The sequence below is a fragment of the Caretta caretta genome, chromosome 10 (assembly GCF_965140235.1).
Source record: "Caretta caretta isolate rCarCar2 chromosome 10, rCarCar1.hap1, whole genome shotgun sequence".
Classification (NCBI taxonomy): domain Eukaryota; kingdom Metazoa; phylum Chordata; order Testudines; family Cheloniidae; genus Caretta; species Caretta caretta.
In genome coordinates this window covers 176627-190389 of record NC_134215.1, presented here as the reverse complement: position 1 = coordinate 190389, position 13763 = coordinate 176627, and the positions used below count along the sequence as shown (strand labels likewise).

The 13763-nt window shown below is 43.3% G+C and overlaps 1 protein-coding gene across 2 annotated transcripts in view; it reads left to right on the top strand.

Moving 5' to 3' along the window:
• GNPTG (N-acetylglucosamine-1-phosphate transferase subunit gamma) overlaps window positions 1-13763 on the top strand; it is a 25750-nt gene extending 11987 nt beyond the window's left edge. The window contains exons 7-11 of one of the 2 annotated variants that reach the window (XM_048867919.2): window positions 522-636; window positions 2418-2500; window positions 2747-2878; window positions 8394-8475; window positions 10270-13763. In XM_048867919.2, the coding sequence (XP_048723876.2) occupies window positions 522-636; window positions 2418-2500; window positions 2747-2878; window positions 8394-8475; window positions 10270-10394 (537 nt within the window). In that variant the 3' untranslated portion in view covers window positions 10395-13763. Of the gene's footprint in view, window positions 1-521; window positions 637-2417; window positions 2501-2746; window positions 2879-3870; window positions 4337-8393; window positions 8476-10269 lie in introns of those variants that run through there. The other variant, XM_075133341.1, reaches the window with a different exon arrangement.

The window sequence follows — 13763 nt, the reverse complement described above, 5'->3', positions numbered from 1 at the left end:
TCAATATTCTCTGGAAAAATTAAAGGACATAAGAGCCTGGTGTTTAGTGCTTTTTACTTTGTACTGCTATTTAGGAGACCTGGATGCAATTTTTCACTGTTCATAGGCTGGTAGTCCTTCAGAGGTGGGAGCGTGCATCACTCAGTAGCAAATGCACCTGCTGAGTGATGCTGACAGGCTCTGAAGGGCATCTGATTTAGTGTGTCTCTGTTGGAAGTTGTGGTGACTTAGGTGGGGTGAAGGTGGAGGTACCACTTCCCATTGGGAAAGAAACAAGCTTGTTCCATTCTTTAAAATAACTTCATCTGAAAAAGACTTAACTAGTGATTGTGACCTCTTTCTTCTGCACTGGGTAAAATGATGGCAGCACTGAGAGCTGACTACAGTACTTGCTGGAATGCATCTATACTCATGGTAAAATGGGAAGTTAGTGATGTGTGTTGGTTCTGTTCAACATGAAACTAGTGACTATATTGTGTGTTTAACCTATTTCCTCTCATCCTTCTTTTTCTGCTCTTCAGGTTCTTCTTATCTGTGGAAAAAACAATAAGTTGGCTCATGTGTCTGAGCCAAGTACTTGTGTTTACTCTCTGACATTTGAGACTCCTCTTGCTTGCCATCCTCATTCTCTTTTAGGTAGGTTGGATAAAAAGGTCTGTGCGTGTGTGAGAGGCAGGTGGCATTTTACCCAAGCCTTTAAGTTTAGATTTCTGGTTTATTAGTTTGTATCATTAAGTAAATGTAACATTGTTTATTACAAGCATTTCTAAAGTACCTATCACTATAATAATTGGGCACTCTTATCTGAGCTTGCAAAGTCCCTACGATCAGTTCAGTGGCATTTCTCTGTATGTAATGGGATAACTTTTGAAAACTCCATCCAGTTAATTCGAAAATTTCAGGGAATGTTCTTGGCATTAATTGTCAGAACACTATTTGATCTTGGGGAAGAGCAGAAAACCAAAAGTGGGGAGATTGGGGAACAAAAGAGACCCTGACCACAGCCTTTAGCCACAGCTTCTAGCATCTTTACAATTATCTGTAGATCACAGAGCTAGTTCATGGTTTCCATGAACATTTTCCAGCACAACAATACCCATGCTCATGTCAGCTTATCCTCCCAATAATGTAACATGTTGACATGCTGAATGACTTCTCTTCTGGACAGAAAATAATGGTGGTAGGGGAAAGGGAAATGGAGCGGCCTGGAGGGAGCAGAGAGAAGTTCACACAGCTGCTTGAATGTTAGGAGAGAATGGGGGGCCCTCATATGGAGGGAGGGAAGAAAGGAGCACATAGAACCTGTGGTGGGGGGGATGGAGATTGGGGGATCTGATATGGGGGAGAGAGGATTGTGGGGCACAGAGCCCATGCTGGGGGAAGATTGAGGGACTCAGGGAAGATGGGGAATAAGCATGCACACAGCCCCTGGCTTGGGGGCCAGAATGAAAGACCCCCCAGACAATTGGAGCAGACAGATGCCCTAGCATGGGGGATTTGGAATGGGGGGCACACAGAACTCTTTTGCGGGGGTTGATTGGAGGACCCTGGTATGAGGAATGGAGTATGGGGGAAAGAGGATAATAGGATGCATGCTGAGCTGCTGGTATAGGGAGAGAATGAGGGACCTGGTATGGGAGGGGAGGGGAGTGGGGGGCACACAGACCCTTGTACGGAAGAGATTTGGGTGAATTGCAGGGAGTCCCTGGAAAAAGAAGGGGATGGGATGGTGGGCATACAGAGAGCTTGTGGGGGAGGGAATGGAGGAATAGAAAGAGCATTGTAATAAATTCAGCCTACATAATCTACAAACAACACCTTGGTAAATTTATTTGTGTACAAGAGCGTAGTTCTCTCGTTCTCACCACTTCCATCCCAGTCTCCAATTAGACAAGTCAGTGGATACATTCATCAGTTTGGAAAAATGTCTGCATGAAGAAATATTCCCTGAAGGTAGTAAGAGTGAGGCTCAGCTCTAAGAGGGTGTTACAGAGATAATTGGGCCCCAGCCCTTTTGGGGTTTTGTAAATGGTCATTCTTAGATGGGATGTGTTTCAGTAATTTATAAGTGAGGAGGGTGCAATCAGGATGTCATCCAGCAGAGAAGGGTGCAGGCTTTTAGACAGCTGGAGCTGAAAGAAGAAACCTTTGGTCACTGCTGCTGTCTGGGAGCATTAGACCTCTAGGGCCTGCTCCTGTTCCCATTTGAAGTGATGGAGAAAATTCCTATTGATTTAAATAGGATTGAGGAGCAGGTCCAGGCAAGTGAATGTAGCAGTTTGTTGTCTCAATGGTGCATGTTGAAGTGAAGCATTAAGCTGTTAAAACACACACATAGCAGCACTAGGGTTACATTCAAATAATTAAGGAAAATGTAGCTGTTAGTATTTATGACAGCTTTACTTTCCATTTTTCAGTTTATCCAACACTGACTGAAGTCCTACGAAGGAAGTGGGATGAAGCAGAGCAGTCTCTTTACGATGAGCTGATAACTGAACAGGTTTGCTGATCCATTCTGATTTCTTGTTAAAGGACTGTCACTTTCAAATTACTATAGTACTGACCTGTTTTCTACAGTTCCAGCTCTTTTGGGGATAGATGTTTTTATCCTACTATTGGCAAAAACTCTTAGAGCTATGCATCTAGATACAGTTTATTGGTAATCACAAAACCTTGTAAAATAAATAGCCAATGCAAATTACAAACAGAAATAGAATGGCTTTATGTAATGTCTTTGTTTTTCCAGGGGTACAAAAAATTGTTGAAGGAGATTTTTGAGGAAGCAGGACTTTTAAGCGCAACAGAAGAAAAGGAGATTGAGAAAGAAAAAAAAAAGTTAAAAAGTCTGGAATTTGAAACCGTGGAGAAATGCAATAAGGTATAGAAAGTAATTCTTAATGCTTGTCTGATACATTTTATCAACATGGAGAATCACTATCCTTCTGCTGTGTGACTGAGCCACTGGGCTCTCAGCCAAGCTGCCTGTCTGTTGTTAGGATTCAGATAGTCTGCTCCCTTAGTTATCTTCTGTTGCCTAAATAACAGTATATTTAAAAATAAATAGAAATGGCAGAACTTATTTTAATGCTGAAAATTGGAAACAAACTGCATTACTGAATGCCTTTCCAGGAGATATTAGGCGGTGGTATATAGGAAGTAGTTATATACCTAGGTGACGTGCATTTTAGACATACTCTCATAAAGTGGGGTCCGCACGGGATTAAGAAACAGAAGGGAGTTAGTGAAAGTGGAAGGTGGACCAGAGCCTTGTGACAGATGGGTATTTGGTAATCATATAATATACACACTATGCTGAAACATTCAGGCCATTTTACAAACCAAAGGCCCAGTGGTTTATATCATGTATCCTTTAAATTCTGTCTGTGTGCGCCTGTATCTACAACTATATATGTCTATACACATATATTCTGCAGGTTTCAGAGTAACAGCCGTGTTAGTTTGTATTTGCAAAAAGAAAAGGAGTACTTGTGGCACCTTAGAGACTAACCAATTTATTTGAGCATAAGCTTTGAGCTGTAGCTCACGAAAGCTTATGCTCAAATAAATTGGTTAGTCTCTAAGGTGCCACAAGTACTCCTTTTCTTTTTGCATATATTCTGCAGCAGAATTTACAAGGCTTGTTAGTATGAATTAAAGGCAAGCGCTAAGCACTAAAACTGAAGTGCATAGTATGTATGGAGAGAATACATTCATCCTAAAAGTTCATGTGCTATGGTTATACCTTCTCATTGATGTACTGAGATTCACTGACAGGGTATGGAAAGGTGTCCTAGATTACAAAGCAAGAAGGAGACCATTGTGGTCATCTAGTCCAGTGGCCTCCAAACTTTTTGGCTCGCGCACCCCCAGGGCAAAGAGCGGAAGACCAGCCACAGGTGCGCCGCCGACGAAAGAAGAATGGAAGACTTACTGCAGGCGGACCGCCAGAGGGGAACACCAGCTGTGGACGTGCAGAGCTGTCGCCGAAGAAAAACAATGGCGGAGTGCCATCCGGCGGCACTCCTGCTGCCGCGCACCCCCTGGGATCTGCACGCACCCCAGTTTGGAGACCACTGATCTAGTCTGACCTCATGCTTAGCAAAGGCTATAGAATTTCACCCATTCATTCCTGCATCAGGCCTAATAACTTGTGATTGAATTAAATAATCTCTCTTAGAAAGATATATGTGGTGATTTAAAGCAAAGGAGAATCCACCACATATCTTCTTGGGTTGGTCCAGTTCCATGGACAATGGGTATAATAGGCCAGGGGAGGCTCTGCCTTCCCCTGTGGTGCCGTAGCGGCCAGACACCCCCCCACCTCCCGTTGCGCGGTTTGGCGGTGAAGTTTTTGTTTTATTATGCCCCATGCAGGTTCCAGAACGAATGAGGAGGCACATACTGCCTCCTCAGCCATCCTGGAAGTTGCATTGGGCATATCAGAAGTGTCTTAACGGACGCTTTTCCTCTGCGTGGGTTGGGTCTGGGGAGGGGAGGCATGGCGTGGCTTTCGCCAGCTCGAGGCTTCTCTAGCCAAGGCGGGGAGCACTCAGGGCTTCCCATGGCTGGGGGGGTGGGGGCACTCTGGGTGGGGGGGTGGGGCTTGTAGCTCTGGCCGCAGGGGGTCTTGGGGCTCTGGCCATGGGGAGGGCGTGGGCGGAAGGTGCAGAGCCAGGGGCTAGCTTCCCCAAAGTAGGGCTCAACCCGCTGCTCATATCCAATTCTATTGAAAATGTGAACCTTATTTTCAATTTTAATTTATCTAGCTAGTGATGAATATTATGGGATTCCAGCCTTTCCTTATAGCAGTGGTCTCCAATCTTTTTATGCCCAAGATCACTTTTTGAATCTAAGGGCAACTCAGGATCTACCCGTCCCTTCCCTGAGGCCTCGCCTCTTCCTCAGAGCCCTGCCCCTCTCACTCCATTCCCTCCACCCCGTCGCTCACTCTCCCCCAACCTCACTTTCACCAGGCTGGGGCAGGGGTTGGAGTTTGGGAGGGGGTGCAGGCTCTGGGCTGGAGTCGAGGGGTTCACAGTTTGAGAGGGGGCTCTGGGATGAGCCTGGGGCAGGAGGTTGGGGGGCAGGAGGAGTTTGGGGTGCTGGCTCCAGGAGCGGGCTCAGGGATGGGGGTTTGGGTGCGACCTCTCGCTGGGCAGCACTTACCTCTGGTGGCTCCCGGTCGGCGGTGGGTGCAGCGAGGCTAAGGCAGACTCCCTGCCTACCCTGCCCCCACACTGCTCCTGGAAGGGGCCAACACACCCCTGCAGCCCTTAAGGTGGGGAGAGCAGATGGCATGTGGCTCCACGTGCTGCCTCTCTCTGCAAGCACCGCCCCTGCAGATCTCCCGGCCAATAGGAGCTGCAGGGGCAGTGCTTGCAGGCAGGAGCAGTGTGCACGTGGTCGCGGGGCTGCAGTGGCCACTTCTGGGAGCGGTGTGGGGGCAGGGTAGCATTAGGCAGCCACACTGTGCCTCCGCCAGAGATCGTGATTGACAGGGAGATCCTCTAGGATCGACCGGTTGGTGACCACTGCCTTATAGTTTAATGGGTATAAACATAGCTGTTCATTAAAGCTTCTGTAGTTATGGAGTAGCCACAGATCTTCAGAAGTAAAACATTTGCGGCTGGGTTGTCAGGCAGCATCTTTGAGACAGAGACTGACCCTGGAGCAGCCTTTGGGAGGGAGTTAACAGCTGTAGTGCTATAAAAATCTAGTCAAAGGGCAGACCTGAGGTGTTTGTTGGGAAGGAATTCCTGGTCTGAGTGCCTGATTCATAGTCCCAGATTTCTGTAGAGGAGCAGTTGGAACCAGATGCTATTGGGTAATATCTTTCAGAAACACAGGCTGTCTTTTTTTATAGCTGACAATAATTGTTCTTTGTTCATAAGACCTACCATACTGGGTTAGACTAAAGGTCCATCTAGCCCAGTATCCTGTCTTATGACAGTGGCCAATGTCAGGTGCCCCAGAGGGAATGAACAGAACAAGGAATCACCAAGCGATCCATCCCCTGTTGCCCATTCCCAGCTTCTGGCAAATAGTCTAGGAACACCATCTGTGCACATCCTGGCTAATAGCCATTGATGGACCTACCCTCAATGAATTTATCTAGTTCTTTTTTGAACCATTATAGTCTTGCCCTTCACAACATCCTCTGGCAAAGAGTTTCACAGACTGACTGTGCATTGTTTGAAGAAATACTTCCTTTTGTTTGTCCATCACTTTGATGAACCTCATGCACAAGTTAAACAGCCTGTTTTTGGAACTCTTACACCATAAGAATGGTCTGACTCAGTGTGGCCAGTGGTCCATCTAGCCTAGTATCCTGTCTTCAATCAATGTCTAATGCCAGATGCTTCAGAGAGAATGAACAGAGTGGGGCAATTATCAAGTGATTTATACCCTGCCATCCAGTCCCAACATCCAGCAGTGCAAGGCTTAGGGACAACCCAGAGCATGAGGTTGCATTCCTGACCATCGTGGCTAATAGCTGTTGATTGACCTATCCTTCAGGAACTTGTCTAATTCTTTTTTGAACCCACTTATACTTTTGGTCTTCACAACGTCCCATGGGAACAAGTTCTACAGGGTGACTGCGTTGTGTGTAGTAGTACTTCCTTTTGTTTGTTTTAAACCCGATGCCTATTAATTTCATTGGATGACCCCTGATTCTTGTGTTCTGTGAAAGGGTAAATAACACAATATGTATTCACTTTCTTCACACCATTCATAGTTTTATAGACCTCTTATCATATCTCCCCTTCATCATCTCTTTTCTAAACTGCGTAGTCCCAGTCTTTTTGATCTCTCCCCATATGGAAGCTGTTCCATACCCCTGATATTTTTGTTGCCCATCTTTGTACCTTTTCCAATTTTAATATCTCTTTTTTGAGCTGGGGAAACCAAAACTGCACGCAGTGTTCAGGGTGTAGGCAGACTATGGATTTATATAGTAGTACTGTGATATTTTCTGTTGTATTACCCATCCTTTTCCCAATGGTTCCTAACATTAGCTTTTTTGAATGACTCTGCACATTGAGCAGATATTTTCAGAGAACTGTCCACAATGATTCCAAGATCTCTTTCTTGACTGGTAACAGCTAATTTATTTGTATAGTTAATACTATGTTTTACAATGTGCATTACTTTGCATGTATCAACATGGAATTTCATTTGCCATTTTGTTGCTCAGTCACCCAGTTTTGTGTTATCCCTTTGTAACTCTTTCTGTCTGCTTTGGACTTAACTATCTTGAGTAATTTTGTATTGTCTACAAATTTTCATAGAATATCAGGGTTGGAAGGGACCCCTGAAGGTCATCTAGTCCAACCCCCTGCTCGAAGCAGGACCAATTCCCAGTTAAATCATCCCAGCCAGGGCTTTGTCAAGCCTGACCTTAAAAACCTCTAAGGAAGGAGATTCTACCACCTCCCTAGGTAACGCATCCAGTGTTTCACCACCCTCTTAGTGAAAAAGTTTTTCCTAATATCCAATCTAAACCTCCCCCACTGCAACTTGAGACCATTACTCCTTGTTCTGTCATCTGCTACCATTGAGAACAGTCTAGAGCCATCCTCTTTGGAACCCCCTTTCAGGTAGTTGAAAGCAGCTATCAAATCCCCCCTCATTCTTCTCTTCTGCAGGCTAAACAATCCCAGCTCCCTCAGCCTCTCCTCATAAGTCATGTAATTTTGCCACCTCACTTCATTTTGCCACCTCACTGTTTACCTTGTCCAAATCATTTATGAATATGTTGAACAGCACTGGTCCCGATACAGATCCCTGGGGGACTCCACTATTTACCCCTCTCTTTTCTGAAAACTGCATTTATTTCTACCGTTTGTTTCCTGTCTTTTAAACAGTTACTGATTGATAAGAGGACCTTTCTTCTTATCCTGTGACTGCTTATTTTACTTAAGAGCCTTTGGTGAGGGACCTTGTCAAGTCTTTCTGAAAGTGCAAGTACACTATATTGACTGAATCACCTTTGTCCACATGTTTGTTGACCCCCTCAAAAAATTCTCATAGATTGGTGAGGCATGATTTCCCTTTATAAAAGCCATGCTGATTCTTCCCCAACAAATCGCGTTCATCTCTGTGTATGATAATTCTGTTCTATACTATAGTTTCAACCAGTTTGCATGGTACTGAAATTAGGCTTACTGCCCTGTAATTGCCAGGATTGCTTCTGGAAACTTTTTTAAAAATTGGTGTCATATTAGGTATCCTCCAGTCATCTGGTAAACCAAGATTCCAAACATGTTTATTTTTCCCAGTGGCTTTCCCAACTATGCTTGGACATTTTATACTTGATGCAAACTGAATTTTTAAGTAGACATATGTATTTGGGCAAAACATATTGTCCATTTTAAAAATATTTTTTATTCTAGGAGTACAAGAAACTTTCTAAAGAAATAAAAAAGCTTAAAGATTTATTAACTCAACATGGTATTGTGTATGAAAGAAACTCAGGTAAGTTCTTTGTGTAGTTCTACTTTCTCATTCCTATCTATTTAGAATGTGAATGCTCAGCTTTCTCTTTTTAAAGATCAGGATAAACAAATAATCTTCAATCGGAGGGGGTCAAGCCCCATCGTAAAGCATACTGCATGTGATTTTGACTGAACAGACCCTTGACTGTGAGAACTTGTTTAAAAATATATGTAGGTTTTTATTAGTGTCAGCGTTTACAATGGGATGTAGCTGCTACCACTTCTATTTTGGTATACTTTGAGCTTCAGTCTCGGATTTTTCCCCTCCATGCAAAGTGTTAATGTCCACAGCATTTGAGACTAATATTTTCATCTCATTTCTCCCAACACACACCACCAATAAAATCTGCTCCCATAAGTATGTGAAATGTTCTCCTTTGGTGTGTGTAAAGTCTCCTCCTTCATACCTCATTCCACTCTCTGCTGGTCAGTTTCTCCCCTTCACTGGCCTCCGCTGCAGATATGCACCACCTGTCCCATGCTACTACCTGGTGTGAAGGAGAGCAACAGCAGGAGGGTGGGTCCTGGCTGTGATGAAGCAGTCTGGATTTACTCCAGGCAAGTTCCAGTCTCACCCTGCCTCCCAGCAACCAAGTTACCTCATTCTTCTCAGTGCCTGTTCCTCTCTTATCCTGTCAAATTCCAGTCCCTTAGTTAATTCCCAAAGTCACACATGATACCCCTTGGACATTTAGCTTTCTAAGGTGCACCTCTTTGTAGCTTGTGTGTTCAGAGATTGGCATCTCAGTGAAATATTAGGCGGTAACCTAATAACTAGAACTGAGCAAGCGATAAATTTTCATTTTGTAGTTCTTTTCTGTATGAGAAACTTTCATTTTCATTATGTGAAATGAGTGACTTTTTTCAGGGAAAAAAATCTTGTGTTGGAACGTATGCAGATTATAGATTTGATTTAGTTACATAAATTACGCAGGATTTCTGTTCACTGACTGGGTAACTTGTGTAACCATATAGAGCAGAATTTGAATTGTATATTCAAGAGCAAAAATCACAGTTTGCATTGGATGACTTATTGTAACTCAACATCAGAGGGGGAGCTGTGTTAGTCTGTATCCACAAAAAAAACGAGAAGTCCAGTGGCACCTTAAAGACTAACAGGTTTATTTGGGCTTAAGCTTTCATGGGTAAAAAACTCACTTCTTCAGATGCATGGAGTGAAAATTACAGATACAGGCATAAATATATATTGGCACATGAGGAGGAGGGAGTTACCTTACAAGTGGAGAACCTACGTTGAAGGCCAATTCAGTCAGGGTGGAAGTGGTCTGCTCCCAATAATTGAGGAGGAGGTGTGAATACCAAGAGAGGGAAAATTGCTGTTGTAGTGAGCCAGCCACTCCCAGTCCCTATTCAAGCCCCAGTCGATGGTGTTAAGGAAGTGGCTGGCTTACTACAAAAGCAATTTTCCCTCTCTTAGTATTGATTATTGGGAGTGGACCACATCCACTCTGACTGAACTGGCCTTCAACATTGGTTCTCCACTTGTAAGGTGACTTCCTTCTCTTCATGTGCCAATATACATTTGTCTGTATCTGTAATTTTCACTCCATGCATCTGAAGAAGTGGGTTTTTTACCCACAAAAGCTTATGCCCAAATAAATCTGTTAGTCTTTAAGGTGCCACCGGACTCCTCGTTGTTTTTGTTACTCAACAGTATTCTATGATTTATTGTGACTATGTAAAATCATGTAACTTGCAGCTTTTATTCTGAAAAGTGAAGAAATAACTGACATTTTACAATTAAATATTTCAGCTGAAAATACAAGTGCTGAACACGTCATTCATAAAGTGGTGACTACAAAGCCAAGTGTTCTGAATGGCTCAAAGGCTAATGAACACCTACGGGGAGACACAGGCATTTGGAATGACACCTTTTAAAGAAATTTGTCTGGATGATAAATATCAAGTTCATATAGACTAAAATATTGAGCAAATTGGATGCATATCACAGTACTAAGATAATTTAAAAACGCTTTGTGAATATTTCTAATGCTCTGTATTCTTGCCCTAAGGCAATGGGAAGGGAATGTTTGAGTTAAAGTCTGGTGCTGCCATTGCAGACAGCTGTTGTAGTTCAGTTTACAAGGTTGTTTAAGTTGTAAAAATTCTCTTTGCTGAAACTGTTACCAATGATTGGTCTGCAGACTCTACTTCTCCAATCTCAGTTCTGTGCTGTTTGCTTTGATCAACTATTGCTCTAATGAGAGTGAAAGGTGATTGGTTGTATACCCAGCAACTGTATTTCTGCCTGACATGAGTGGAATAGTTTTGTCCTTAAGTTTGGATAGATTACTAAACTTCTTAACCGCTGATAGCAGGGGCAGTTTATTTGCCTTTGTGGGAAGTAGTTCACACTGTACTTCCTAATCCTGTAGCAGCACTGATGAGGCTGGAAGGATGGAGTGATGTGGAATCTTTAGCCAGAGATGAACATGTGAGCAAAAAGCAAAATCTACCTTCTAGCCTTTCAGGTAGATTATATACAGTATACTCCTATTTATCCAAAACCCGATTATCCAAACCTCTGCATTATCCAAATCCCTTCCTTGTCCCCCAGCATGAGATATATGCCCTCTGCAGCAGGTATCTTATGCTGGAGGATGAGGAAGGGATTCAGATAATGTGGAGGTTGTGGTAATAGAGCAGATACTCCTAGCCAGGAGTGCAAGGAGGATGATCCCCTGCTACCATCCTGCTGTTGAATGGGAGTGAATGGGGCTCCTCTGCAGCACTGCTGTCATGGGAGTGAATGGGGCTAAGACAGCAGAGCTGCAGAGGGCTCCCTGTGCTGCCGCAGCGCTGGTGACACCCAATCCCTTCAGGCACAAGGTGCAGTGGGAAGCCTGTGGTCCTGGTAGGGCAGAGCAGAGACCTCGGCAAGGACCCCGCTCTGCCCTGCCAGAACTTCAGCCTTCCTTGTGCCTGCAGAAAATTTGGTGTCACTTGTCCTGTGGCTGCACAGGGAGCCCTCTGCAACCTTGCTGTCACAGGAGCGAGTGGGGCAGAGCAGAGACCCCTGGCTAGGACTGTGAAGAGGATGACAAGCCCCTGGCTGTGGAGGAGGCCACCCTGCTGCTGAATGGCCTCTTGATTATCTGAACCAAATCTGTGTCCCTCATGCTATTCAGATAGTTGGAAGTACACTGTATTGAAAAAGATAGAAGGAAATGACTGCATAAAGACTAGAGAAATTACTCCACTTTAAAGCTGTAAGGTGTAAATAGTTATTCCTTTAACACCTATTTCCACACTAGCAGCTAATATTCACCTCTTACGCATCTCTGCTAACAATAACAAATTCTTGACTAAGACAACTATCACACTGTTCACTAAAAGTTGAGACTAACAGAACGACCATGTGTAAGTAGGATACTCTCCTCCTAACCTTCTGGTTTGCCTCAGGTGGCCATGGTGTTCTCTCGCAAGTTCTTTGGTATAGACTCAGGACTTCTTTGGCCCTGAGTGCTGCCCCCCTTCCCCTGACTTTTCTCTCCAGCCATCCACAGCTTGTTCCTGATCCTTCTAGTCACGTATTGGGGTACTGTCACAAACACTATCATTTTTTTTGTGCATTTTGCATTTACTACTCCAAACTTACATTGTAATAGATTTCAAATCAAGGAAATCTTAATTATCCATTCAGCGTACGCTGTGCATAATGATGTCAGATGTGAATGCAAAATAATTACACTACTTTTCAGACAAGATCTTGCAAACTGAGGTAGAGTCTGCACTACATGAACATTAAAATCTCCTTGCCAGTTTAAAGAGTAAGCCTTTTTTCTTTTGGCTTAGGAAAAATGTTCCTTCCCTCTGTGGTGTGTATTATTTGCAATTGTAGTTGTCCCGCACTAGGATTGTTTGCATTTGAGGGGTGCTTACACCTTGCAATTCTTATGAATGAAAAGTGAAAATCAAATTTTTTTTTACAGAAGACCAATAATGTTTAAGGAGCGTACCTCTATTCTGTATATTATTATAAAGAATAAATGTATGGATTCTTCTAACAAAGTTGTGGAGAGTTATACTAGCAAGTTGTCCAGCAGCAAGGACATCATTTGTACATAAATAATAATTACAATTCTTTCACTTGCTGTGTTTAGCTAACCATGACCATCTGCTAATTCAGGGGTTCTCAAAGTGGGGTTTATGACCCCTAAGGGAGTCATGAGGTTATTACATGGGGAATTGCGAGCTGTCAGCCTCTATCCCAAACGCCACTTCACCTCCAGCATTTATAATAGTGTTATTTTTAATTTATAAGGGGGGGATTGCACTCAGAGTCACTAGTACAAAAGTTTGAGAACCACAGTGCTAACCTACAGTAGATTCTGCTGAGCCTCCAATCTTCATTTTAGCACCAACCATTTTCCTCAACTTATATAGGTTGTATTGGTGACTTTACCATAACTGTTACCACTGTGTGAAGTTTTCTCCCCTCCCTTGGAAGCCAAATTTAACAAAAGTCAGCTATCTATGCAGCAGGTGGGTGGTAGTAAAAGCAAGTTGCCCTTCTGAAGACCAGTAACTCCATCAAGACATCCAAACGTAGGCTGAAGACTATCAAATCTTAGCTATGCTGTCCCTAGGAATCTTTCTGATATCAGTTAGGAAGAAGCTTACCTGTACATCCCCATCAGTTGCATCCGATGAAGTGAGCTGTAGCTCACAAAAACTTATGCTCAAATAAATGTTAGTTTCTAAGGTGCCACAAGTACTCCTTTTCTTTTTGCGGATACAGACTAACATGGCTGCTACTCTGAAATCTGTCATAATACTTAGTCTTTCCCTGACAGCAAGGGACGGGACTAGATAACCTCTTGAGGTCCCTTCCAGTCCTATGATTCTATGCTATGGAAGCTAGTCCATACCCTTAGTAATCTTTGTTGCTCTTCTCTGTACCTTTTCTAATTCTAATATATATTTTTTTGAGATATGTCAACCAGAAAAGCACACGGTATTCAAGGTGTGGGCATACCAGATTTATATAGTGGCATTGTGATACTCTGTCTTACTAACTATCCCTTTCTTAAGGGTTCCTAACATTGTTAGTTTTTTGGACTGGTGCTATATATTGAGGGGATGTTTTCAGAGAACTATCCACCATGATTCCAAGATTTTTCTTGAGCAGTAACAGCTAATTTAGACCCCATCAATTTGTATGTATAGTTGGGATTATGCTTTACAATGTGCATTACTTCACGTTTATCGACATTAAATTTCATCTGCCATTTTGTTGCCTAGTCA